General features: G+C 47.7%; 1 protein-coding gene across 2 annotated transcripts in view; it reads left to right on the forward strand.

Annotated features, from left to right (window-relative positions):
• Positions 1-26,238, forward strand: part of NRBP1 (nuclear receptor binding protein 1) — a 78,163-nt gene that overhangs the window by 21,665 nt on the left and 30,260 nt on the right. For both annotated transcript variants that reach the window (XM_075916280.1, XM_075916281.1), the window contains exons 3-7: positions 408-530; positions 1,009-1,110; positions 1,191-1,280; positions 2,050-2,090; positions 6,414-6,508. In XM_075916280.1, coding sequence (XP_075772395.1) covers positions 408-530; positions 1,009-1,110; positions 1,191-1,280; positions 2,050-2,090; positions 6,414-6,508 — 451 coding nt within the window. The remainder of the gene's footprint in view (positions 1-407; positions 531-1,008; positions 1,111-1,190; positions 1,281-2,049; positions 2,091-6,413; positions 6,509-26,238) is intronic.

Raw genomic sequence — 26,238 nt, forward strand, 5'->3', positions numbered from 1 at the left:
TCTCCCAGACCCTGCAAGAGATGGAACTGAGCTGGGCTGCCTGCCCACCTGGCTCTTCATACACTTTAAATGCAGAGCCACAGCAGGGATAGGTCCCGGACCTGGCACAAGCCAGAATTGAGTTGGGCTGGTGGTCAGCCTGCTTAACAAATTTACTGGCAAAGGGAAGCGGGGAAGGAAATGCGACTAGTCTATAGCATTAGCCTATAAGCTTTTGCTTATCAGTTAATCCGTTAATCGACTACACTATTAAATCCAAAATAGATATAAAGATCATGCAAGACCATATCAAATGCTTTACTGAGATGTGGTTGAAACTCCTAAATGGAAGGAAGCTGTAGATGAGTGATTGGTGGTAGTGTTTTTCCTGCCTTACACTTCACATCTATCCCCACCTTTCTCTCCAGGTGAATCAGCGCAATGTCCCAGGGATCGATAGTGCCTACCTGGCCATGGATACAGAGGAGGGTGTGGAAGTTGTTTGGAACGAGGTTCAGTTTTCTGAGCGTAAGAACTTTAAGCTTCAGGAGGTAAGAGTGGAGGCTGTCCTGCAGCTTGTGCCGAGAATATGGCTAGACCGTGGTGGCTGAGTATAGTCACATAGCGCAGAGTTACAAACTCAGCTGATCTGACAGGAGCACTGAATTGCTCTGTTCTCCAATTGCATGTGCAGGCGTCTGGGCATGATTGGAACTACACTCTCTTGTGCTCCCAGTGCAGAAAGTATGACAGGCTGGGTCTGTCAGGCTCTTCTCATTAGCTGAGGAACACAGTTTGAATCTGTCAGTATCAGTGGCCAAATACTCCCCTAACTGTGGCTGGAGATGAAGTTATGCATGTGTATCTCACATCAGGGTCAGATGCTGCTGGAGTCAAGTACACCATGGGTAGTGCGTAGCGTTGGAATGTCTGGCACCTCAGACATAGGAGAAGAGGAGGTTGGAGAATGAATAGGGATGTTTCCAGGCTTAAAATGGTAATGTAGCTCTGCTTTTCTGGGTGTCCCAGGAGAAGGTTAAAGCGGTCTTTGACAACCTGATCCAGCTGGAACACCTGAATATTGTGAAATTCCATAAGTACTGGGCTGATGTAAAGGAGAACAAGGCCAGGGTAAGTAGTGTGAGAAGCTCTTCTTACTTGCTACTTCCCCTCTACCCTGCAGTGGCTAAAATCTCATCTTGTCCCTGCAGGTAATCTTCATCACTGAGTACATGTCCTCAGGGAGCTTGAAACAGTTCTTGAAGAAGACAAAGAAGAACCACAAGACAATGAATGAAAAGGTAATCTCTCCTCCTGCATGTGAGCCCTATTTTGATTGGGCCCTTTCCCTCAGAAGAGCTGAGCCCCTTGCTGCAGATTGCACTGTCCCTGCCTGAGGTAGAAGTTCCATTCAGCTACCATTCCTGGGAAAGTCAGCTAGCATAACCAGGGGTAGCTCTCCAGGAAAGTACCCAGCAGTTGGATGTAACTCTGCAGAGAGGGTGTGAGTTTTGGGAGGGCACAGATTGTGCCCACTTCTCTTCCACTCAGGGACATGTAAGAGGGGCTCTGCAGTCATCCTAGAGGACAGAAAGGAGGAGGGGGATTTCTTGGTCACTACGTGAATGTGGGAAGTTAGGTTGAGCATGGGAGTGAGTTCCCATGGTTACTGTTCACCAGTAGAGCTGGAATGGGATGGAGCTTAGGTCAGGTCTACACTGGGGGAGAAATTTTATTGAAGCTCTGCAATTCCAGCTACGAGAATTGCATAGCTGGAGTTGACATACATCGAATTTCTGTGGCAGTCCCACTGTGGGAGGTCGACGGGAGACTTCCCTTACTCTTCGTGACCCTGTGGAGTACAGGGGCCCGTGGATGCGCCCTCAACATTTAGTGGGTCCTTACTAGACCCATTAAATTGAACCCCAGAAGATCAATCTGAAGCCACAGTCTTCCTGTAAGTGTAGACAAGGCCTTAACATAACCTAGGCTGCAGCAGGAGATGAGCTGAATGGGCAGCAATTAGTCCTGCTTGCTGATTGTGACTTGTACTTTGCCTTGTGTTTGTAGGCCTGGAAGCGCTGGTGCACCCAGATCCTTTCTGCTCTCAGGTAGGTGAAATAGGAAGATGCCCTTTGTATGAATGTCCAGCTGTGCAGAGTTTGGGTGCCTGAGCCAGTCGGCCTGATTGGCTGTGTGATAGAAGAATGCCTAATTAGGCAGATGCAGTCTAGACAAAAGTCTTACCAGTAGACTTGGTTTCAAATAGGATCACCTCCCCCTCCCTCTTGTGCTGACAATCCTCCCCCTCCCAAGGACCAGAAGCACCTTCAGACTGGTCCTACAGGCAGCTGGGGGCTCTGTTCTGGTGAGCCTCAGGTGACTTTGAAAGTTGTATATTCATTCACCACATCACTAGCAAGTTACAGAACTGGAGTGGAATATTCAGCTGGGCGAAGAGGAAGCCCTCTTTCACCCTAGCCTTGTCCCCGTGTGTGTGTGGGGGTCACTACCATTTTAACAAGCACAGATATCCAGAAATAGTTGGGGAGCCGGGGAGCCCCTCAGGTGCAGGGTGGATATAATCTCTACTTCTGGCTCCGTAAAGAGTCTGCTCGAAGGGCTGGGGAATAAAACCTTCTCTCTACTGAGAGAGAGAGAGAGGCAAATAATGAAGACTGACTTTGTAAAGTTGAAGGTGCATGTCCTGACTGGATGCAAGAATTTGATGGAGTGTGTCCCCAGCAGGGTGACTACAGTTGACTTAGCTACCCCAGTGTATGGCTCTCAATCCCACTGTTCCTGCTGCCCTTTTCATTCTGGGTTAGGCTCCCAGTGCCCTCTGGGACCAGCACAGTGCAGCGGATGGTTCTGGGTCCCATAATGCACACCTCTCCTTCCTCCCTCCTGCTTGAAAGCACCAGCAAACAGTCTTTTTGCCCTCTTTTTTTTCCCCTGGTTATCCTGCAGATGCCATAGCAAGGTAAGCATGGAACCCAGCCTGGAACCTGCTCAGCAGCAAAGTACTATGGCAATGAAACCATCTTGCACCTTATGCTACATTATGTCCAGGGCCTGCCAGAATGAGGAAGAATTTCGGGAGGCCATTGAACATTACTCTTAAGCTGAGCGAGTGACAAATGCTGCCGGCATTCAGTTCTATTCCTGCAGTGGAGCGCTGGCTCTGGTGCAGGGAGATGAGCACAGACTGGTGGGATCGCTTAGTTATGCAGCTGTGGGATGGTCAGCAGTGGCTGCAAAACTTAGGCATGCGTAAAGCTACTTCTATGTAAGTTTGTGAATGGCTTTCCCCACCCTGACGCCCAGCAGTACTGGAGTGAGACCCGTTCTGACAGTGGAGAAATGTGGCAGTAGCCCTGTGGAAGCTTGCAATGCCAACTATCTACCATCCAGTTGGGAATCCATTCAGAGTAGGGAAATCTTCAGTGGGGTGGTTGTGATCCAGGTAGCAAGGCAGTTAATACCTTGCTGCTACAAAGGGTAGTGTCATTGAAGGCTTTGCTGCGATGGAGTTCTTAACTGTGGAGTGAGAGATGGAACGCACATCCTTATCTTGGCACCCAACCACCTTGCGAAGGCGTACATAAACTGCAAGGGGCACTTCTCGATGGTGCGTGGGGCCATCTCACCGACATCAACATGGGATGGTTGGGAAAGGTTCATGATGCGTGCATGTTTAGGAACGCCTGTCTCTTAAGGAAGTTGCAAGCTGACGCTGAAACTTTCTTCCCAGACTGGAAAATTACCTTCGGCAGTGTTGAAATATCAATAGTGATTCTCAGAGGCCCAACCTACTCCTTGCTTCCGTGGCCCATGAAGTTGAGGACCCCAGTAAGGAGCAGTTCTACAGGCTGAGCAAGTGCAGAAATGTGGTAGAATGTGCTTTTAGATATTTAAAGGGAAGGTTTTGTAGTTTGACTAGGTTAGATCTCAGCAAAAGCAACATTCCCATTGTTGTGGTGGCCTGCTATGTGATCATGATATCTGTAAAAGTAAGGGGAAAGTTTTATGCCAGGGTGGATGGCTGAAGCCCAGTACTTAGCCAGACACCAGGGCTATAAGGAGAGTACAGCGAGGGGCACTAGAAATCAGAGGGGTTTGAAAAACAGCTTTGTGAATGGCCAGTGAGATGAGTCGTGCATGTTGCTCTTAATGAGATGCATTCTGCATTAAGTGTCTTTGCCAGTAAACCTCCCACCTCCCTTCAGCACAAGCAATAAACATGGTGGTTGAGAGAGCATGCGTTTTTACTTAAGGAAGCAGGGACAGAAAAAGAGCCCAAGGCAGGAGCTTTGGGGGTGAGGGGAAGAGAAGGGAAAGTGGCGTATTACAGTCACAGGTGTGAGAAGAACAGCCTTTTGCTCCTGGATGCATCCCTGGGGGTTCATGTAAGGATGCTCATGACTTCCCAACTTCCCTGTGCACCTCTTCCTCCACATGCTAGATCCTTTGGGGGGGAGGAAGCTATGGAACTTGGGAATGTGGGTCTCCAGGGGCTGGTGGGGTGCCTTGCATATAGCTGTCCTGGAGGTCCTCCATTGTACATCACCTCCACCATGACTGTCAAGACTCCCTCCTAGGTCTTCACTCTGTCCTGTCTTCATGCTCTGCTCCTGCAGCAGCGTATTCCTCCACGTGTTTAAGCGCTCACTGTCTAAGTAGGCATTTGCTCCTTGAACATGTTTTCCCTAGTATGTTTTCACCTTCAGATTTGTGCTAGCCAGACAGCTGCGTGCTTGCTGCTGCACCCTCTAACAAAAAGTGAAAGGCAGACATTACTTCCTGCCTCTCAGGGTGGTTAAACACTGGAATAAGTTGCCTAGAGAGCTTGTGGAATCTCCATCCCTGGAGATATTTAAGAGCAGGTTTGACAGACACCTGTCAGGCATGGGCTAGATGGAGCTTGGTCCTCCCATGATGGCAGGGGACTGGACTTGATGACGTTTTGAGGTCCCTTCCAGTTCTAGCATCCTAGGAGTCCCACTCCGGTGCCAGACATAATAACAAGCTGTTCCAGAGAGCCCCTGCTGTGTAGGCAGAGTGGCTGCCACAGATCGCACTCGGTTGCCTTAACCCACTTGTAACGTGATAAAAGCTTGTCAGAAATGCCCTCCCCGCCATCAGGGCCTGGCAGTGAGACGTCCTGGAAGGACAGGATTGTCTCTCAAATTATAAAAAGGGTCCTAGCTGTCGGTGAGATTGGACGCTCCGCTTGCCTGCTGCCTGTTCTCCGCCTACTCTACCTCGTCCACGCTGTCCTCCACGCTGCTGCCTGAGGAGTGTCTTGGGGGGAATCCACAGGCTGGCTTTGGAAACTGGTCTGGTCCAACCCTAGAATCCCATACAAGTCATAGAAGCAGCGTGTTTGTGGCGATGATCCTGATTGTCTGTTTGCCTCCTTGTTTTCTACTAAGCCTTCCTGAGCGCCTTTATTTTCACGTGACACTGCCGGGCATCCCCGGCGTATCCTTTCTACACCATGCTCTCCGCGATCTTGGCATAGATATCAGCATTTCTTTTGCTGCTTCATACTTCTGCCTGAACAGACTCCTCTCCCCACATCGCAATCTCCTGCACGCTCCATGCTGGGGCTTGTTTGCGACCCTCGGAATTCGTGGTCAGGTGTGCTGCCTGCTGTGAGATCTGCTTGCCATGCTGGCCATACAGGAAATGAAATGAAGATTTTCCCAGAGCTTTTCCTGTTCACCTGGACAGCAGCAGAGTTGAAAGTCCTGGCCAGAGCGGACAGCAGGGCACTGTGGGGCACCTCCTGGAGGCCAAGAATATTGACTTTTACAGTGCTGCATCTGCACTACCCTAAAGTTGACCATTACTCACAAGCAGGAGTACCAAAATCAACTTTAATGGGATGGGCTTTTTAGTGTAGACTCATTGTACAGAAAATCAACGTAATGTGGCTAAGTTGGACCTAAACTCCCAGTGTAGACCAGGCCTGAGACCTGTGTGAACTGTGAGTGTGTTAGTGTGCTCTCTGGAACAAAGGCTAGGCCTAATGTCTGTATGGTACTGTGTACTTCTTGGTTTGCAGTAAATAAGATCCGAATGGTGTCCCTTTTGAGGCGGACTCTGCTGTCAGACTGTGGCTTGCCTCAGTATACTGTCTGAATGTCTTTGAAACCCCTGTGGACAGTTTTCTATGCATGAGAAATTGGGATGAATAATCCTTCCCTTCCCCATTCTGGGCTTTTGGGGTCTCTTTTTTGCATCTCTTAGCAGGAGCTCAATGTTTTGTTTTCTCTGTCTCCTATCCCAAAGACTGTCCACACCCAGTTCCTGAATTGTAATGCCCTGGTATTGTAAATATTCTTGGCATGTTTTGTAAGGAGGAGGAGGAGCTGTGGTTTTCCCCTTCCCAAAACAATCTTCACCAATATTTTGTTCTAAATTTCCAGCTACCTCCACTCTTGTGATCCCCCGATCATCCACGGTAACCTGACCTGTGACACCATCTTCATTCAGCACAATGGACTGATCAAGATTGGGTCAGGTAAGACGCTTCAGAGATGACCACAACAGCAAATCCGTTAATGTGGTCAATCAGCAGTGGGTGCTTGGTTCCCGAGTTTCTGTAAAGCCACGGGTAGGGATATCTGGGGTATGACACTTCCAGTCAGACGGGGAGAGGGCTGGGGGGGGGGGTCTACCCTACCTCTTCTCTTCTGGGGGCACTGAGGTGCTCGGTGGCACAAACTGCTTTCCTTTTGTCAGTTAGGTCTGGGTTTGGTTTGTGTCCCCGGTGGGAGGGACTGAAACCAAAACTGGCATTGGAAATTCGCTGAGTCTCATCTGTGAGCAGAGTCTTCAGGTGCTTAAACCACTCCTCAGAATCAGACCTTCCACAGGGACTACTCGTGCCTCTGCCTATTCACACTTAGTCATCCACAGTGCTATTGATTTTTGGGAACTGCCCAGAGAATTGTTCACTAAGGCCACATGAGTGCTCTCTTGGGGGCACCATCTGTTGAGAGCCCGTTATGGAAGGATTCTGTGACCCGCACTCCCATGGCTAGCTGCTTGCAGTGGGCCACAGTTCATCTCAGTGATGACATTGACCTGTGCCTCCTTCATCAGTGTTCAGACCTCATGCCTCACCGCGCACACCAACCTAGAGTCGCTCCATCTGGTCTGGGCCACAGGACCTTGTGTGATGCAAAGTCACTTGAACTAACCTTGGATCATGAAGGGCCTGTCTGAACTTGAGTGTGTACTAGACACTAGGAAAGGACTAGGTCTAATGTCTATGCAGTACTGGCTGCCTTCGTGGTTCCTAGTAAATAAGATCAGAATCGTGTTCCTTTGGGGTGGACTCTTCAATTGCTGAAATATGAATGTCGGCAGTTGGAGAGACTTTTCTTGGGGCAATGAAGAGCTGTATGCCTGCTCTCTGCCACCATCTCATTTGTGTTGCTCTTCTCAACGCCACTAGGACTTGTAGCCAAGGTGGGCTCTCTGCCATCCTGGCATGCCATCCTCCAGCTGACAGTTCTGCTGTCTTTGAGCATTCCATCATGCCTAGTGGATCTAGCCAAATGCCTAGCAGATGTATTGAGGCTGACTAGAGACTTGTACCAGTTTGGTGCTGCCAGTGTTTATGGATTTGCCACTGGAACCAGTTGGTTTTACCTGCTGCCTGAAGAGAATGTGCAAACGTGATCATGCCTGCAGTTCTTGTGGCTGATCCTCCTTCCCTGTGCTCCAAGGAGACACTGGTGTCCTCATCTCAAATGTATGCCATGTGTGGTATCTGTATGTCTTCTAACTTCGAACACAAAACTCTGGTTCCTCAGGGATCCATACAGCAGGTGTCTGGCTCAAAGCATGCATGGGAGGGAAAATCCTCTGCAGGTGTGATATCCCTTAGGGATCCAGCAGAGGAATGTCACCTCCACGCTGGTGGCTCACGCTTTGCAGTGAGCCCTAAAGCCAGAGTTGGGGAATCTTAGGGCTCTGGGCTTACTCCAGTCTTCTGATAAGATTAACGTTTAGGGTCACTTCCCAGGATTCTCCCCTTGGTGGCAAACCACTTGCAACCACTCCTCCCCCCAAATCATTTCCCCAGGGTCTGCCCATACTACAGAAAGGATTGGACCCCCGAAAGGAGACTTGACTGGGGCTGTGAACCTTCCGTTCTTCGTTTGTTAGGTAAGAATCGTACACAGCTGCAGTCTTTCTGACAGAGCGCTTCATTCAGAGAAGGGGTTGACTCTTGATTTTGGAGTCTTCAGTACTCCTCGTATGCCTTCCTGGAGACGTATGGCTTGCTGGACTCTCCCAAGAGGCACTATGCAGGGGCTGCCTTAAAGGAGGTCACTATGGGCCTTTGAGTGCCACCTCTGCCTAGTCTTGCTGCCTGCTTGCCTTTGCCTGGGTTCTGGTTCTTGAGCGGGCCTTGAAGGAATTGAGGCAGTTGGAGTCCTTCAGCCTTTCTAAGAGCCATGAGGGGAGAAGGTACACAAGTGGTCTAACAGGTTGTGCTTCCTAAAAGATCTCCTCCCAGCACTGGGGAGGGTGTATCCCGTAAGCGTGAATATGCAGAGGCCACACTTAGAATTAGTTACTAGTAGGCAGCCACTCCCTGCTTGCGGCTAGATTGTGCTGGCTGGGACCTTTTTCCTTTTCCCATAGTACAGAAGACAGATTGGAAGCATTTATTTTAAGTAAAGGAGATAAGCATTAAAATGGGGCTATGGTGATGAAAGTTCCCACTTTGTGGTCGCTCTAATCCCTGCTTGCCCTCGAGTCAGAGCTGCTCACTCAGCAGGGCCCGTGCGGCTGTAGAGGAGGGAGATGGAGTCCATGCTGAATAGTGAAGTGCATTATCTGTGTTCTCTCTGACTCTGGGAACCAGCCAAACAGCGTGACGCTCGCATCGTAGGGAGTTACAGGACTGTAGAATTCTTCAGGCTATAAGCATGGAGCCTGTGTTGCCATTTGTCACTTTTCAGAGGTTAGCCAAACTCGGAGAACCCTTGCTGTCCTGGGTGTAACTGGAAGGAGCCGGTTCTGACAGAGTGGGCAGAGGTTGGCAATGCTCAGAAAAGCAGCAGTCATGCCATCTGTATGCCCAGTTCTGTTCCTCACTGCACTGCTGTTAGAGTAGCAGGGCATGGAACTGAAAGCAGGTTCATTTCTCTTTGGGCTGGAGCAATGGGTGATGCTGGCACCCGGAGTAGTGAAGCAGGAGGATGAGGAAAGCTGCCACGTTGCCCTGTGTAAAGGAAGAACACGCAGCCCCCACTGGGTTGGAAGTGTTAAAGATGGATGGTGCTTTGGGGGCAGCTGACTCTCTTAAATAATAGAACACTTGCATAGCAATTGGGTGCTGCAGCCTCAGGAGCTTGGCACTGGCTCTGCCATGCTCCCTCTCGCTATTTGGAGTTTGGGATGGCACGTGCAGTGGCAGGACAGGTGCCGCTCTACATCCCATCTTGGAGCATGACCGTCCCTTTTCTCCACCCATTCTTCCTGGGCATCCCAGTGGGTGTGGAGACTCGCAAGAGGAGTCCCATCAGGAATCCACCTGGGGGTACCCATGTCTCAAACTGGTGGTTGGAGGGTGTGGGTGAGAGAGAAGCAGCTAACCAGGAAGTAGAGCTGTGGGTGTAGGTAGGGTGTGTGGGACAGGGGTTGGGATGGACAAAGAGTGTGGTATAGTAATAGGTGGAGTGCAAAGGCCACCCAAGACTGGGGCCACAGTCCATCTGTTCCTGAAACCACGTGGCCATTTTCTGTGAGTGTGGGGGAAGTCATCAAGGCAGAGGGAGTAAGGGGTCGGGGCAGACTATACCCGGAGCAAGGGAGAAACCTGCACCTTTCTCCCTGTCAGAAGGCATGTTTTGAGCTACTCTGTGTAATTTGTGTGTTCAGTTAGTCCCCTAGAAATAAAAGCTGCCTGCTTCCCTGTGCATTTCACCAGGTGATGTTACATGTTGCTGTCAGGAGTGTACTGCATTAGGGTAGCAGTTGCCTTTTCTCTAGCATTGGAACTGTGATTGTAGCCTCTCAGAGGATGCAGGGAGCTTTCTTTGGAAAATGCAGCTTGCTTCCAGAGGGTTCAGTGCCCTTCAGATCCTTTGGGTGGATGGGGAGAGAAAGGAACCATGATGGTGGGGAGGGAGGGATGCTGTTTAGCAGGATGGAGGTTTTAGGGAGCTGCAAGGTTGGCCCTAAGGGGCTGCCAGGCATGGACAGAAGAATGTGATGTGAAGTGGAGTTCCAGTGTGGAGTATGGCCGAGGGCTTCTCTCTAGGTTCACAGACCAGGCTTCTTAGGAATCGCTTTTTGGGTATTAGCAGAGGCCTGAACCCTGCCAGCTTCTCTTATGGAGGAGTTCTGCATCATTAGGAAGTGTTTGCCCTGGTTGAGCAGTGCCTTGAATAGGGCAGCTTTTAAATGCACAGCAGAGCTGCAAGTCCTTAAACTGAAGCCTTGGTCTGGTGATGAATTCTGGGAGATCCCTAGGTGGAAACGAATCAGGTGGTGTAGTGTGCTCCTTCCAAGTGTGAAGAGCCATTTCTCCGGTGGCTGGGTGTGGGTGGCTTTGGAACATGTTGGTTTCAAGAGTTGTAGGGGCAGCTTTGTGGGTGTCACAAATATATTCATAGCAGGTGCCTTAGACCATTCACCAATTGCCACAAGCACCTTTTTGCCCCCTAAGTGTGCTTGGGTTAGATGCATCCAGCGTGGCTTTGTGTAACTTGGGGAACATGGGACTTGCCCTGAAGTTTGTGTTCATCCAGACAGCAAAACCAATTGAATGCCTAGGCGCATGGTGTGGGTGTGGCTGCTAAAATCCATGTAGTGTAATAAGCTGCCCCTATCTGCCCATTGAGCGGGGATATGGGCTGGTCACTGAATTCTAGTGACTGACTGACTGTGGGAATTCCAGAGCCCTGACTAGAATGCCCTGGTTGGTGGAAGAGGCCCCTCTCCCTTGCCCCTTGACAGTTCTTGGTGTGTGACGCCATCGTGCTCCTGTTGGAGTCAGCAGGTTGGAGGGTTGTTGAAAGGGTGGCCAGCCTCTTCCTTTTGCCCCTGTTTTGCCGTGGATCTACCCAGCTGTCTGTATTGATGTAAAGTGCTTGCTGTTTCATCAACTCATCGACTTCTATCTTGTTTTACTTCCCGCTTACGGGCTGCTCTGTTACCGACAGTCTTTCATAGGATTTTTGCTAATGGTGAGCAAACTTCTCCGCTCCTGTGATGTGACTGTGTCACTATATATATATAATGCACATTATATATATAAAATATGATAACTTATCTATATGGTGTTCCCTTGCTATAAGGCTGGTGTATAAAACTGTCCAGCGTAGGCCCCCCTGCCAGCAATAGCCCCGTTCTGTGCTGGGAGAGAACCTATTCCTTGTGCTCCCAGTCAAAGCCTTACAGAGAGGGACACTGCCTTGTGTGAAGTCTTCTCAGTGTTAGTTCCGTCCCTTCTCCTTGTTCTTAGACTGCACTAGTCTGTGGCCCCATTGCATGCCAGCTCCTGCATGTCAAGCGAGATAAATGCATTATTCTGACTGCTCAAAGCCAAGCTCTCCATGTACATCAGGCTCTTGTCTCCTGCTGCTGCTGCTACTTTGTGGGGCTTGGCTGAGGGCTGAACTTAGAACAGATTTTGCTTCTTGCTCGGACACCCTGCCGCTTGCTTGTAGCTTTGTTACCCCTGTAGACATTTTGTTTTCAATCTGAATTTTTCAATGAAATGTTTTCTGCCCCGGTCACTAGACAGATCTTCCACTCGAGTGAACCCGTGGCTGTGAAATGAAGCCCGTCTCTCCCTTGCCAGGCCTTTGCCTTCCAGTGAGCTCACCCAAGCTCATGTGTTTCGGGGCAGGGAGTTGGCTGAAGCTTGAGTAGAGCAATGGTAGAGGCCGCTGGGTTGTGTCCTTGGTTTGCTCAGTTCATACCCATGTTGGGCTTGACTTGAGGAACCAAACGAGAAGTCTATGCTTAGTGATCCTGTCCCAACGTCTGTCAAATAGGAATGATATGGGGCAATGCTCCACGTTCCCCAAACCCTAGTTGCCACCCCCCAAGGACTTGTCAGAAGACACGCGGTGGGTTCCCCATGTCTGAGGATTAATGGTGATGTTTTGGAGAGTCACGTGTCTTAACAGTAGAACAGATCTAATTTTTCTCTGGAAAAAGGAGGTGGCAGCACATTGTGCTGAGAATCTGGTTCTGCAGGGTCAAGTGAGTGGAAAAATCCCCCTCCCCAGCAAGCTGCTCTGGAGTGGGAAGGCAAAGGCGGGACCTAGGAAGTGAAGTCTCATAAGCATTAAGGATGTGAAAGTATAACCGTGTACATGGTTAACCGATGAGCCTGGGCTCTTCGCTTCACGTCCATGGTTACATGCAGGCTCCTGAGGAATCTCCTGCTACCCCCCCCCCGCCCTGACTGCTGCTTCTGATAAAGGCGGTATTGAGCTGGCTTAAAAGCCAGCTCCCCACACACACTGGCTCTCAGGTAGCTGACTGCCACCCTGCGTGTAGCTGCTGAAATTTTCAATGGCTACTTGATTACTTAATTAAATGCATTTTAACATCCCTAATATCATTCTGTGGTGCTGCAGTGGGGACATATGTTGGGACAAAATGCAGTCTGTTGGGAGCAGCTTCAGTGCTATTACCCAGAAAATCTTTCTGTGCTGGGCACTAATAGGCCACCTAGTGGCTGCGGGGCTTGGAGCCTTCTGGAAGCTACTGGTAATACTTCCTAGTTATTACACCATCCTGCCTGTAAACAAACCAAGAACTCAACTAATAACATAAGGCAATGCCTCTGGGAAATGCTCTGCCAGATACCCATTGGTCTTGGAGACACCTGCAGAGGGGAAAAAACTCCTGGGATCTCAGATTTGCTGCGGAACAGTGAGACCTTCCTCGAACCTCGGGCTTTCTCAGCCAGCCTCTTGAGAGTTAGACTAAAAGACTAGAATGAGTTTTACAGCATCATCCCTTCATGCTTTGACTTGCCAGAGCCAGGAATTAGGCTCCTCAGTCACTTGGCTGCACACAAATGTAAGCTAGCCATGCAGCTGTTCTTCATGCATCTAGGGGTTAGAATTCGTCAGATATAAAAATGACAATCTGGCAGATGGTGCATGTAGCATTTGTCACTTCATAGTGTAAATATTCAGTATTGCAGGAGCTGAGACAGCAATTACTTGGGTATCTTGGACTCTTGAGCATTAAGGGGAGAAAGTCATTCTCTATCTTCTTTGCCTGAAGCTGCAATGAGTTGGATGTAAACACTGAAATGTTCTGTCAACTGTTGGAAATATTATCACCCAAATGACTTAATGTGGATGCTGACTGCTGTACAGAGGCTCAAAGTCTGTGGCATCTTTGGCATGGTAGTCTGCATGTAGTGGAAGACAGACAATCCCTGCATTCTGGGAAAGGCCTAGAAACTAATTGTAGAGACTGCATAAATTAAATACCCTGTTTTGACTCATTATTCCTCAAAATAGCACCCTGAAATCCGTATATTAACTGCTGCCTGAGTGGCGTCCTGCCTACATGCAACATAAATCCCTTGATCCTAATGGTAATGCATGTTATACAGTAGAATTTGGGAAGTGTTGACAGGATATGTGTCTTGTGGAGAGATGTTATCACCAGAATCCTTTTTCATGAATACCTTGTTGGAGGTGATGCTGCTGTGTTGACTTAAATCACTCCAACTTTGTACACTCAACACCAACATTAACACCCACACAATAGTTTGCAGGTTCTGTAACTACATGTTGCATAAATTGTAGTTAAACTTACTCAGACTAATAGATTTTTCTTTAAGACCAGAGGAGAGAAATAAATCATCTGGTCTGTCCTTTTGTATATTAAATCACAGAACTTCATCGTGTTGCCCCTGTATGGAGCCCAAGGACTCGCTTGACATCTTCCAGAAAAGTGTGTGTCATTCATTCGATGTGTGTCTCACGTATTTATTGCACACTATCCCAACCCTGAACTGAATACATGTTTTTTCAATGGTATTCTTTAATAGAATCTTAGTGTTTTACCAAGTTTAATCAATCAATTCTTCACAGCACCCCAGTGAAGTGGTATTATCCTCATTTTACATGTGAGGGTCTCAGGCACAATTAAAGCCAAAATTGTCAATGCTAGCTAACTTTGGGTGCTCAGTTTTTAGAAGTGATGGGCCTGAGTTATCAGATGAAGCATTTCATTAGACTTTATATGTTCAGAGGAGAGCTCCCAATGTCTTCAGTTGCAACTGTGAGCATTAAGCACATCTGTACGTCTAGTACCCAGAAAATGGGGGCCACAGTCACAGCTGTGAAAAGCTTGTGTGAGGTTTGTCTAGTTTCATGTAGTTTCTCTGCTTGGCAGAGGCAGGGTTAGAATCCAGTGTTCAGTTGCTTTGACTGGATGACTGTCTTTTCTCTTTCTGCAACCCCTGTCTGTCAGTACGCATCTTGTAATTCCTACAAATAACAAGGCACTGGTCCTATAGGCAACAGCCTTATTCACTGCACATCCCTGAGTATTTCCCAGAGCAGGTCTGTCCAGTGTGTGTGGTTTGGTGGTTGCAGATGAGAAGAATGCCGTCAGATCATTAAAGACATAATGCATGCACACAAAGGAGATGCATTTGAGTTGCACAAGCAACTTTATATTGGCATTTACTGATTTCCTAACATTCAAGTTAGAGGGGTTCTTTTAAAACAAGCAACCCCTTAAATTGAAAAAAAAAACCAAAAAAAAACAAAAACAAATCCCATTGAACCATTCACATCGAGTCCAACATGGGTCATCAGCAGGTTTGGGATTTCATATCCTCAGCACAGCATTGCCATTTGGGTTCCTGGTAAGAATAGGAGACTTCTGTTTGGCATGGACTTACAGCTAGAGAGGGGAAGAGCCTAGACAGCCAAGGAATGCCTAGGATCAGCGACAAGTCCTGTTCCAAGGTTTGTATGAAAGCTAGCATGTTACAGTGGTCAGACCCTTCTTCTTTGGAGCAATCCCCCTCCAGCTTTTGCAGATGTTCCTGTCCTGCCCCTACTTTCTCTACCAATTCCTGGCTTCTTCTCCCTCTCTCTGTTCTTCTGCCCCCTCGTGCTCTGGCTCTTGCCCTATGCCAGTGGTCTCCAAGCTTTTTAAGCATGATCACTTTTTGAATCTTAAGTGCAATCCAGGATCTACTTCACACCCAAATATCCTTGCCTCACCTCCTTTGTGCTCTGCTTCTGATGCCCTGCCCCCTGCTCACTCCATCCTCCCTCACTTTCACCGGGCTGGGGCATGCTCAGGACTGAGTTGGATGGGCCAAAAATTGTGGGGAGGGCGTTCTAGATGCAGGCTCTGGAAGGGTGTTTGGATGCAGGGATGCTTTGGGTGCAGGAGGGGGTTCATGACTGGGGTAGGGTTTTGGGATGTGGGCTCCAGCTGGGCCCTGCTTACCTCAGGTGGCTCCTGGGTGGTGGTGTAGTGGGGCTAAGGCAGGCTCTCACCTGCCCTGGCCCTGAACCACTCCCAAAAGCAGCCAGGAAACTCCATCCCAAGTCCTGTTGTGCCCCCTCTCTGCTCTGTGGAAAGAGGATACAGGGGGAGAAGGGAGCACTTTGACATCAGCACCCTCCTCTCCCTCTCCTGCACAGCAAGCAGGAGGCTCCTGAAGTGACAGCTCCAAAGCAAAGGGCAGGAGAGGCGCAGCAGTGGGTGGAGGGGCGTATGAAGTGCTGGCACTTGAGAGCCTCTTGGCCAAACTAGTCAGGATCACCTGTCGGAGGCTCCAAGATCTACCAGTAGATCCCGATCGACTGGTTGGTCACCACTGCCCTATGCCCAGCATTTTGTTCCACATCCAGCTGGCTGCCTGGGCGCCAGCAGGGGGAGCATTCACAGCAGTGGAGACAGTCTCCTTGTTCTCACTTCTCCTGCCTGGTGCCATAGCAACTCCTGGCAGTTGGGAGAGCAGTTGCAAGGTAAGTCCTCCTCAGACCTGGCATGGAACATGTTCAGGTACAACATGGGACCCTGTGTAGGTTCATGGCTTAAAGCCAGAAGAGATCATTGTGGTCATCTGTCTGACTTCCTATAACATAGGCTATAGCACTGCCCTGAATGAATTCTGGTTTGAACTTGGGCAAACCTTTTAGGGAACATCCAGTCTTCATTTTAAAAGGTAGAGAATCCACCACAGCCCTTTGGTAAGCTGTTCCAAATGTGGTTAATCTTCCCCATTAAAATGTGTGCCTTATTTTCGGTCTGAATTTGTCTAGCTTCAAATTATAGACATTGGGTCTTGTTGGATTAAAGAACCATCCCCTATCAAGTTTCTTTTCCCTAGGTATGTGCTTGTATATTGTGATAGGTACACTTTTATCTTGTGGCCAAGAGAAATAGAGCTCTTAGAATCTTATTGTTTGGCATGTTTTCTAATTCTTCGGTTGTTCCTGTGACTTTTCTCTGAACCCTCTTACATTTATCAACTTCTTCTTGAATTGCAGACCCAGAATTGGACATAGTATTCCAGTAACAATTGCACCAGGAATAGAATCTCTCTACTTCTGCTTGAGTCCCCTGTTTGTTCATCCAAGGATTGCATTAGCCCTTCTAGTCAAGCATCACATTGGGAGTTAGTTCAGTTGATAATTATCATGACTCCAAAGCCTTTTTCTGACTTGCTGCTTCCCAGAATAGTCCATTGTCTTGTGTATATATGGCCAGCATTCAGGACACAGTAATCCAGTCGTGGTCACACCAGTGCCAAATACATAGGTAAAGTAAACTCTGTGCTCCTACTTGAGATTTCCCTATTTATGACTCCAATGATTGCATTATCCTTTTTGGCCACGGTATCACACAGGGAGCTCGTGTTCAGCTGGTAACCCACTACAAACCTTGGTTCTTCTTCGAGTGGTCCCATGGGTGCTCCACTCCTGGTGTCGGGTCCCGTCCCGGTGCTGCAAATCGGAGAGCTATCAGAACCATGGTCCGCTGGACTGCACATCTGTGGCTGCCTTTGGTGGCGTTCGCGCCTTTGATCTGTTGCGCATGATCTGGCCCCGCTCAGTGCCTCTCATCCGCCCCTGGTCGCAGACAGAGCTCCCTTTCTGTCAGTTTCAGCTTTGATCATTCTCTTTAGATCTTGTCAACAACTGTAAATAATTTGAGTCTTTCATCAGTTATTTGTTCTCTTCAATAGTTTCTCGTTAGCTATATTAAAAAATTTTTTTTCTTCCCCCATAACTTTGGGACAAGCCATTGCGGCCACCTGCTTTACTAAAGGAACAAGGAGACAGATGGATGCGGGAGAGCAGCTGGTCAATTTCTCTCTCCCAATCACTTTCAACTATGCCAGCGGCCCCCGGTTTTAAAAAATGTTCCATCTGCCGAGAAGCCATGATGGCTTCTGATGGACATGACTCATGTATTAGGTGCTTGGGTGAGACTGATGTCCCCCAGAAATGCACCCATTGTACTACTCTAACTGTGAGGGCGAGGAAGCATCGAGACATGCGTCTCAAAATGATTATATATGGCAAGGCTCTTGAGGCTGATGCCATCCTCGCCTCTGGGACAGGAACATATAAGCGGTGGGCAACATCTCCTGGCACGGCCGTTACAGACAAGAAGAAGGCAAACGTGATTCTGGGATGCATTAACAGGTGTGTTGTGAGCAAGATACGAGAAGTCAGTCTTCTGCTCTACTCTGCGCTGGTTAGGCCTCAGTTGGAGTATTGTGTCCAGTTCTAGGCACTGCATTTCAAGAAAGATGTGAAGAAACTGGAGAGGGTCCAGAGAAGAGCAACAAGAATGATTAAAGGTCTAGAGAACATGACCTATGAAGGAAGGCTGAAAGAATTGGGTTTGTTTAGTTTAAGAAAAGAGAAGATTGAGGGGAGACATGATAGCCGTTTTCAGGTATCTAAAAAGGTGTCATGAGGAGGGAGAAAACTTGTTCATCTTTGCCTCTGGGGATAGAACAAGAAGCAATGGGCTTAAACTGCAGCAAGGGAGGTTTAGGTTGGACATCAGGAAAAAGTTCCTAACTGTCAGGGTAGTCAAACACTGGAATAAATTGCCCAGGGAGGTTATGGAATCCCCATCTCTGGAGATATTTAAGAGTAGGTTAGATGTCTATCAAGGATGGTCTAGACAGTATTTGGTCCTGCCGTGGAGGCAGGGGACTGGACTCGATGACCTCTCAAGGTCCCTTCCAGTCCTAGTATTTTATGATTCTATGATGAGGCATCCCCAACTCGATCCCTCCTGCCTACCAGCAGGGCAAGATGTCTTGAGAAATCTTCTGGGGCTACTACCCCACGACAGCAAGCAGCTCCCAGGGCAAAGAGATCCCCTGAGCCAGGACCGAGAGCAGGAGCCGTGTCAGCTCCAGCAGCAGCGCGAAAGCCGGCACTGCCAACTGCTGCTCAAGTGGTGCCGGCTGTGGTGCAATTAACTCCTTCGGTGCCGAATCCACAAGCCTCCCCTTCTGCGCTATCGGCACCGTGCACTATGCCAGCACTGTCAACACCACTCCCAAGCGGGGGCTCCTCAGCACCGCAGCCACATTTGGCACCGTGCTCTTCAGCTGCGCATGAAATTGACAAGGCTCCCCTGCCTAGCAAAGACACGGCAAAGGAAATTTACAAGGCACTGTCTCTGTCTCCTACCTTTTCTCCAGGACCATCTCCTTTTCCACCAAGGCACCGACGGCACTGGGACTACAGTGTCTCTCCTACCTACCAAACACATAGACGACCCACCTATAGGGACACTCTCTACATAGAAGCATGACGCTTTCCATCGCATTCTCGTTCTCGTTCACCCACATGGTCACCAAGTTGTAGATCACCTAGACTATCACTGCGGCGTGTCTATTACATCCGCAGTACACGATCCTCCAGATACTCATCCCCAGCACATTCTGAACAATATTCTGGACACTGCTATAGGGATGTCTATTATTGTTCCCACCATGGGCACGCTTCTTTATCCTACAGAGGCTCTTTATGTACCCGCCGATCACCCAGCGTACAATACTTACCTGAGCGCTCGCAGCAGATACTTTCGCCACCTCCATCGAAAAACCCGGCCGCACACAACGAACACTCGGAACCAGAAGAAGGGCAATTGTCCAAAGCAGAAGATCTTCAACCGGGCATTTCCCCGACTGATTGTTCCTCTTCACCAGATGAGGTAATGATTCCACGCGACACCTCTCCACTGGATGACCTGAAACAGTTTCAGGACCTGTTCAAAAGAGTTGTAAACACACAGGAAATACAATTAGCAGACATTCCCACTAAACAGCGTAATCTCCTGAAGAATCTGCAACAACAGCGAGCAAAAATTGCCCTTCCTGTTGATGAAACAATCATGGAAGTGTCAGAAGAAATATGGCAGACCTCGACAACAAGTAAAAAGGTCGATAGGAAAAATGTTGTGCCCGCCCAAGGGTTGAATTTCCTTTTCAATCATCCACAGCCCAACTCCCTGGTAGCTGATGTGGCGCAGCGCAGAGCAAAAGCACCTCAATACAAAAACACATTGCCAGACAAGGACAGTAAGAAATTAGAAATCTTCGGCAGGGAAGTTTACTCTTCAGCTATGTTATTACGTATTCCAAATTATTTGGCCCATCTTTCAAACCATAATTTCAACAATTATTCGAAGTTGGCGGAGTTGTTACAACATCTCCCAGATGCCAAGAAACCTTTATTGAAGGCCATAGTCCAGGAGGGGTATGTATCCTGTAATACCACTTTACAGATGGCCATGGGTGTGGCTGATACAGCCACACGAGCCACAGCTATGGGAGTTGCCATGAGACGGTCTTCCTGGTTAGCCTCTGCAGGAGCTGCGTGGGAGCTTCAGAATAAAGTGGAAGACCTACCCTTTGATAAGCACAAGCTTTTCGCTGCTAACACCGATGAGGTTCTCCATTCTGGCAAGGTTTCCCGTACTACTCTACGTACATTACACATCTCCTTATAGGTGCACATGTTATTACCCCTATCAATGAAGGTATGATTACACATTTAATAAACAACAACCACGTGCCCAGGATAATCAGTGCTTCCGACAACGTCCTCAACGCAAATGGCCCCAGATAAACCGTTCGTCCACTCAACCTGCGGCAAAGCAGCAAATTTGACTTCTCCGTCGAGAATGCAAACACAACTCCCACGTTCAACAACGTATGACAAAACTCTGTCCAATCCTTTCACCATTGGCTGAAGCCATACCATCATCATTGGTCCAATATCACCTCGGACAAGTGGGTACTGGAAGTAGTACAATCTGGTCTCTCCATTCCCTTTCTCACCATTTCCCCCAACTACCCCATCTACCCCATCCCTTTTCAGGGACCCCTCTCATGAGCAACTGTTAAAACAAGAAGTTAAGCGCCTTCTGAACTTCGGTGTGATAGAGCCAAGACAGTTTTGGGGGAAAGGATTTTATTCTCGATACTTCCTCACCCCAAAAAAGACAGGAGGATGGAGACCCATTTTGGACCTATGCAAGCTAAATCACTACCTCCGGAAACATCGATTCAAGATGGTGACTTTAAATACTGTCATTCCATCGTTGAACAAGGGAGACTGGTTTGCAGTTCTCGACTTGCAGGATGCCTACTTCCACATAGCAATCCATGTGGCACACAGGTGTTTCCTCTGCTTCTAACTAGGGGAAGATCATTTTCAGTACAGAGTTCTGCCTTTCGGGTTGGCATGCACACCCAGAGTCTTCACCAAAACCCTAGCGGTAGTGGCTGCCCACTTATGCAGAGTAGGACTGACAATTTTTCCTTACTTGGACGACTGCCTCGTCCGAGCACGAACATATACAGAGGCAAGGCAAATGGTAACAACTGCCTCTCAGACCTTTGAATCTCTGAGTCTCCTCATAAATGTGCAAAAGTCTTCACTAGAGCCACCTCAGGACCTGATTTTCATAGGCGCAAGACTCGATTTGAAGACAGCACGGGCATTCATACCCACAGAACGCTTTACTACAATTCAAGACCTTGTACGCACACTGACACATGCTCCAACGCTTCCCGTTCACGTTTGTTTACAACTCATGGGGCACATGGCTGCTTCAACTACTGTAGTTCAAAACGCAAGGTTGCATTTTTGCTGCCTCCAACACTGGTTGACAACAGTTTATACTCCAGTGAAAGACAGCGCCACAAAATGGTGGTACTACCATCACACGTGCAACAATCCCTGCAGTGGTGGACCAAGCCATACAACCTCATGATGGGCATTCCCTTCCATCGCCCACACCCGTCAAAACAAATAACGACGGATGTGTCTTACTGGTTGGGGCGTGCATATGGACAATCTCACTGTCCAAGGTTGCTGGTCCATGCAGGAGATGCTCTTACATATCAACGTTCTCGAGCTAAGAGCAGTATGGCATGCATGCCAGCATTTTCAGTCCCATATAAGAAACAGGACTACCAGAATCCTCATGGACAATATTGCCACTATGTATTACGTAAACAGACAGGGAGGCGCTCAATCCCGATCCCTCTGTATAGAAACAATGCGCTTGTGGAACTGGTGTATCTGCAACAACACCGTGTTGATGGCCTCTTATCTACCGGGCATCCACAACTCTATTGCGGATTCACTCAGCAGACGTTTTCCCCACGCGCATGAATGGGAAATTCGCACAGACATTCTGCATCGTGTTTTCACCCGATGGGGATTTCCTACGATAGACCTATTCGTGACTTCAGCCAACGCCAAGTGTCCCAACTATTGCTCCAGACCGGGAATAGGATGCCATTCTCTGGGAGATGCCTTTCTCCGTCACTGGGGAACGTCATTACTATAAGCTTTTCCCCCGGTCTTCCTAGTACCCAAGATTCTGGAAAAGATCACCATAGAGAAGGCCTGAGTAATTCTCATAACTCCAGCGTGGGCACGTCAGCCCTGGTATTTAACACTCCACCAAATGTCCATCAGAGCACCGTATACTTTTTCTCTTCTCCCAAACCTCTTGATTCAGGACAACGGCGCCCTGTGTCATCCGAAACCCAAAATCTTGCACCTCACGGCATGGATGCTAGTTGGTTTAATTCTGCTGAACAGTCATGTTCACAAAGAGTCAAACAAGTATTAATATACAGCAGGAAGGATTCCACTCGAGCAACTTATCTAGCCAAATGGACCAGATTTAAGGTCTAGTGTGACAGTAATAATATGGATCTGCATGCGACTCATGTATCCCAGATACTTGATTATATTCTACATCTGCATGACACACGCCTTGGAATAGCCTCCTTGAGAATGCATTTAGCGGCAATTAGTGCATTTCATCATGTGGAGGGAGGGGTTCTCCTTGTTTTCTCACCCCACCACAAAGAGGTTCCTGAAAGGACTCACGAACCTCAACCCACCACGACCACCAACACCTTCCTGGGACCTGGACCTTGTTCTGGACTCATTGACGCCCCCCCCTTTGGAAACCTTAGCTACAATATCATTGCAAATCCTTACCACTAAACTTCTATTTCTGCTTGCCCTTACATCAACTCGCAGAGTGAGCAAGATAGTAGTGTTCATGTCATCACCACCCTATACAGTGTCTACTAAGGAGTCGGTGACGCTGAGATCGCACCCAACGTTTATTCCAAAAGTTTGTACGGATTTTCACATCAAAAAACCGGTTGTTCTTCCCTGATTCTATTCCAAGCCTCATACTTCAAGGCAAGATTCAGTATTACACACTCTGGATGTAAGGAGGGCACTAGCATTTTACATCGAAAGAACGTGACAGTTCAGGAAATCGGACCATCTAATAGTGTCACTAGCGGACCGCTCCAAGGGACAACCCTTAACTTCCCAGCGCGTTGCAAGACTAATAATGTCATGTATTCCCACCTGCTACTCCATACGTAACAAACCTCTTTCCTGCCCACCTAGGGCGCATTCTACTAGAGCAGTAGCCACTACTGCAGCCTTTCTAAGAGGTGTCCCATTTCGAGACATTTGCCGAGCAGCAACATGGTCCTCCCATTCTACCTTTAAGGCACTACGCTGTAGTAAATCAATTTACTGCCGATTCCTTGGTGCATTCATACCCACGGAACGCAGTTCTCTCTCGTACCCACGGCAGTTCTCTCTCGTACCCAAAAACCTTAATTCCAGATCCCTCAAATGTTTGGGTACTGCTCCAAAGTCACCAGGAGTGGAGCACCCATGGGGCCACTAGAAGAAGAAGTTGTTACTCACTCTGTGAAGTAACGATTGTTCTTCGATATGTGGCCCGTGGGTGCTCCATGACCCGCCCTTCCTCCCCGCTCCGGAATTTTATGTTTCTCGTTTCAGATAGTGGGTGAGGAACTGAGCAGGGCTGGATTGCACGCAACAGATCAAAGGTGCGAATGCCACCAAAGGCAGCCACGCATGCGCAGTCCAGCAGACCATGGCTCTGATACCTCTCCGATTCGTGGCGCCGGGACTGGACCCAACACCAGGAGTGGAGCAGCCATTGGGCACATCTCGAAGAACAATAGTTACTTCACAGGGTAACTACTTCTTCTCTTTCAGAGTCACTGCTTCCCAGGATTGTCCCCCATCCTGGAGATATGGCCTATATTCTTTGTTCCTAGATGACCACATTTACATTTGTCTTGTAAAATGCATGGTTTGCGCCCGGTTTCCAGACAATCCAGAATAAGTGATCTTATTCACTGTTTATTTCTAATGTTTGCATCACTTTTGAACTTCATCAGTGATGTTTTCATATTTTCTTCCATGTTGATGATAATGCTAAATAGCATAGTGCCAAGAACGAATCCCCTGGATGTTTACCCGGGTGATGAAAATTTCACTTTTGCAATTACATTTTGAGGCAATTACAGTTTGATAGGGTTTTATCCATTTAACATTACTGTCTTAAATTGATATTCTAGTTTCTTAATCAATATCTTTGAGCAAGTCCAGGGCCATACAGAAGTCTAAACATATCACATCAACAGTGTTGCCTTTATTAATTAAACTTGTAATATTAAATGTCAATGACTATTTTCCATACATTATTGTCATTAGTTATATTAGTTATTTTAGTTCTTTATTAAGAATTCAGCATCAGCCATTATTTTGCCTAATTGGTTTTTGGTTTGGTATTAGGTTGAGTTGGCCTGTAGATACCCCAGGTGTCCTATTTGTCCTTTTAAATATTGGCATATTTGTTTTCTTCCTGTCCTCTGGAACTTACAAAAATCAAATTCATAGTCCAGAGGGATTCCCAGACAGCTTTTAAAACTCTTGGATGTAAATTATTCAGACTTGTTCATTTAAAACTGTCTAGGCTGCTTAACATCTCCTGAGTTACTATTAGAACAGAAAGTTGCATCATGACATAACTATTTGCCTTTTTCGAAATGTAGAGCAAATATTTATTGAACTCCTCAGCCTTTTCTGCATTATTATTGCCAGTTCTACCATATTTATTTGGTAATGGTCAGGATCCAATACCAATATTAGGATTCTTTGGGGTTTTTTGTGAATTAAGAGCAAAAACAAAACCTTATTGTCCTGTATTCTGTTAGCCATAGAGTTCTGTTCTTTTTGTTTCATTTTTTCAATAATTTCTAGCTTCTGGTTTATGTTCATTAGTCAACTTCTCCTTTTCTCCATTTGTTATGTGTTAATAACTGTTTTCACTTCCCACCTGAGACAGATTCTTTGTTTGTTTGTTTAAGTGTGACCTTTCTTGATTGTGGTTAAAGATTTTAAGCATTGGAGTAATGGCCATGTGAGATGAGGCTGTCTCTTTGCAGCTTCATCAAATAAGTCCATCCAGAGCTCTGGCTCCATCACTCAGATTTGGCTGGTGACTCATCATAGGATTGGAAGAGACCTCAGGAGGTGATTGAGTCCAGCCCCCTGCCCAAAGCAGGACCAAACCCAACTAAACCATCCCAGCCAGCACTTTGTCAAGCTGGGAATTAAAAACCTCTAGGGATGAAGATTCCACCACCTCTTTAGGGAACCCATCCCAGTGCTTCGCCACCCGCCTAGGGAAATCATTTGTCCTATTATCCAACCTAAGCCTTCCCCACTGAAACTTGAGAGCATTGCTCTTGTTCTGCCATCTGTCACCACTGAGAACAGCGTTTCTCCATCCTCTTTGGAACCCTCTTTCAGGAAGGTAAAGTCTGCTATCTAATCCCCCCTCACTCTTTTTTCTCCTTCAGACTAAAGCCCAAATCCCTCAGACTTCCCTTGTAAATCATGTGCTCCAGCTCCCTAATCATTTTGGTTGCCCTCCGCTGGACCTTCTCCAATGCATTACCATCCTTTTTTTAATGGGGCCCCCAGAATTGGACACAATACTCCAGACTTGTTCTTTTGGCTTCTGGATAGGGTACTTCATGGTGAATGAGATACTGTATGAATGTATTTAGTGTGTGGTGTCGGAGTACTTCTTTTCAAAGGGGTCCACGCATCCATTAAAATGCTCAGGGGATTCACAAATGAAAAAGGTTGAAAGCCCCTGCATCGGAATAGAATCATAGAATACTAGGACTGGAAGGGACCTTGAGAGGTCAAGTTCAGTCCCCTGCCCTCATGGCAGGACCCAGTACAATCTGGACCATCCCTGATAGACATTTATCTAACCTACTCTTAAATATCTCCAGAGATGGAGATTCCACAACCTCCCTAGGTAACTTATTCCAGTGTTTAACCACCCTGACAAGTAGGAACTTTTTCCTAATGTCTAACCTAAACCTCCCTTGCTGCAGTTTAAGCCCATTGCTTCTTGTTCTATCCTCAGAGGCCAAGATGAACAAGTTTTCCTCCCTCCTCCTTGTGACAGCCTTTTAGATACCTGAAAACCACTATCATGTCCCCTCTCAAACTTCTCTTTTCCAAACCAAACAAACCCAGTTCTTTCAGTCTTCCTTCATAGGTCGTGTTCTCTAGACCTTTAATCATTCTTGTTGCTCTTCTCTGGACCTTCTCCAGTTTCTCCACATCTTTCTTGAAATGTGGTGCCCAGAACTGGACACAATACTCCAATTGAGGCCTAATCAGCGCAGAGTAGAGCGGAAGAATGACTTCTCATGTCTTGCTCACAACAAACCTGTTAATGCATCCTAGAATAGTGTTTGCTTTTTTTGCAACAGCATCACACTGACTCATATTTAGCTTGTGGTCCATTATAACCCATAGAAACCTTTCTGCCGTATGCCTTCCTAGACAGTCGCTT

The sequence above is a fragment of the Pelodiscus sinensis genome, unplaced genomic scaffold (assembly GCF_049634645.1).
Source record: "Pelodiscus sinensis isolate JC-2024 unplaced genomic scaffold, ASM4963464v1 ctg80, whole genome shotgun sequence".
Taxonomy (NCBI): Eukaryota; Metazoa; Chordata; order Testudines; family Trionychidae; genus Pelodiscus; species Pelodiscus sinensis.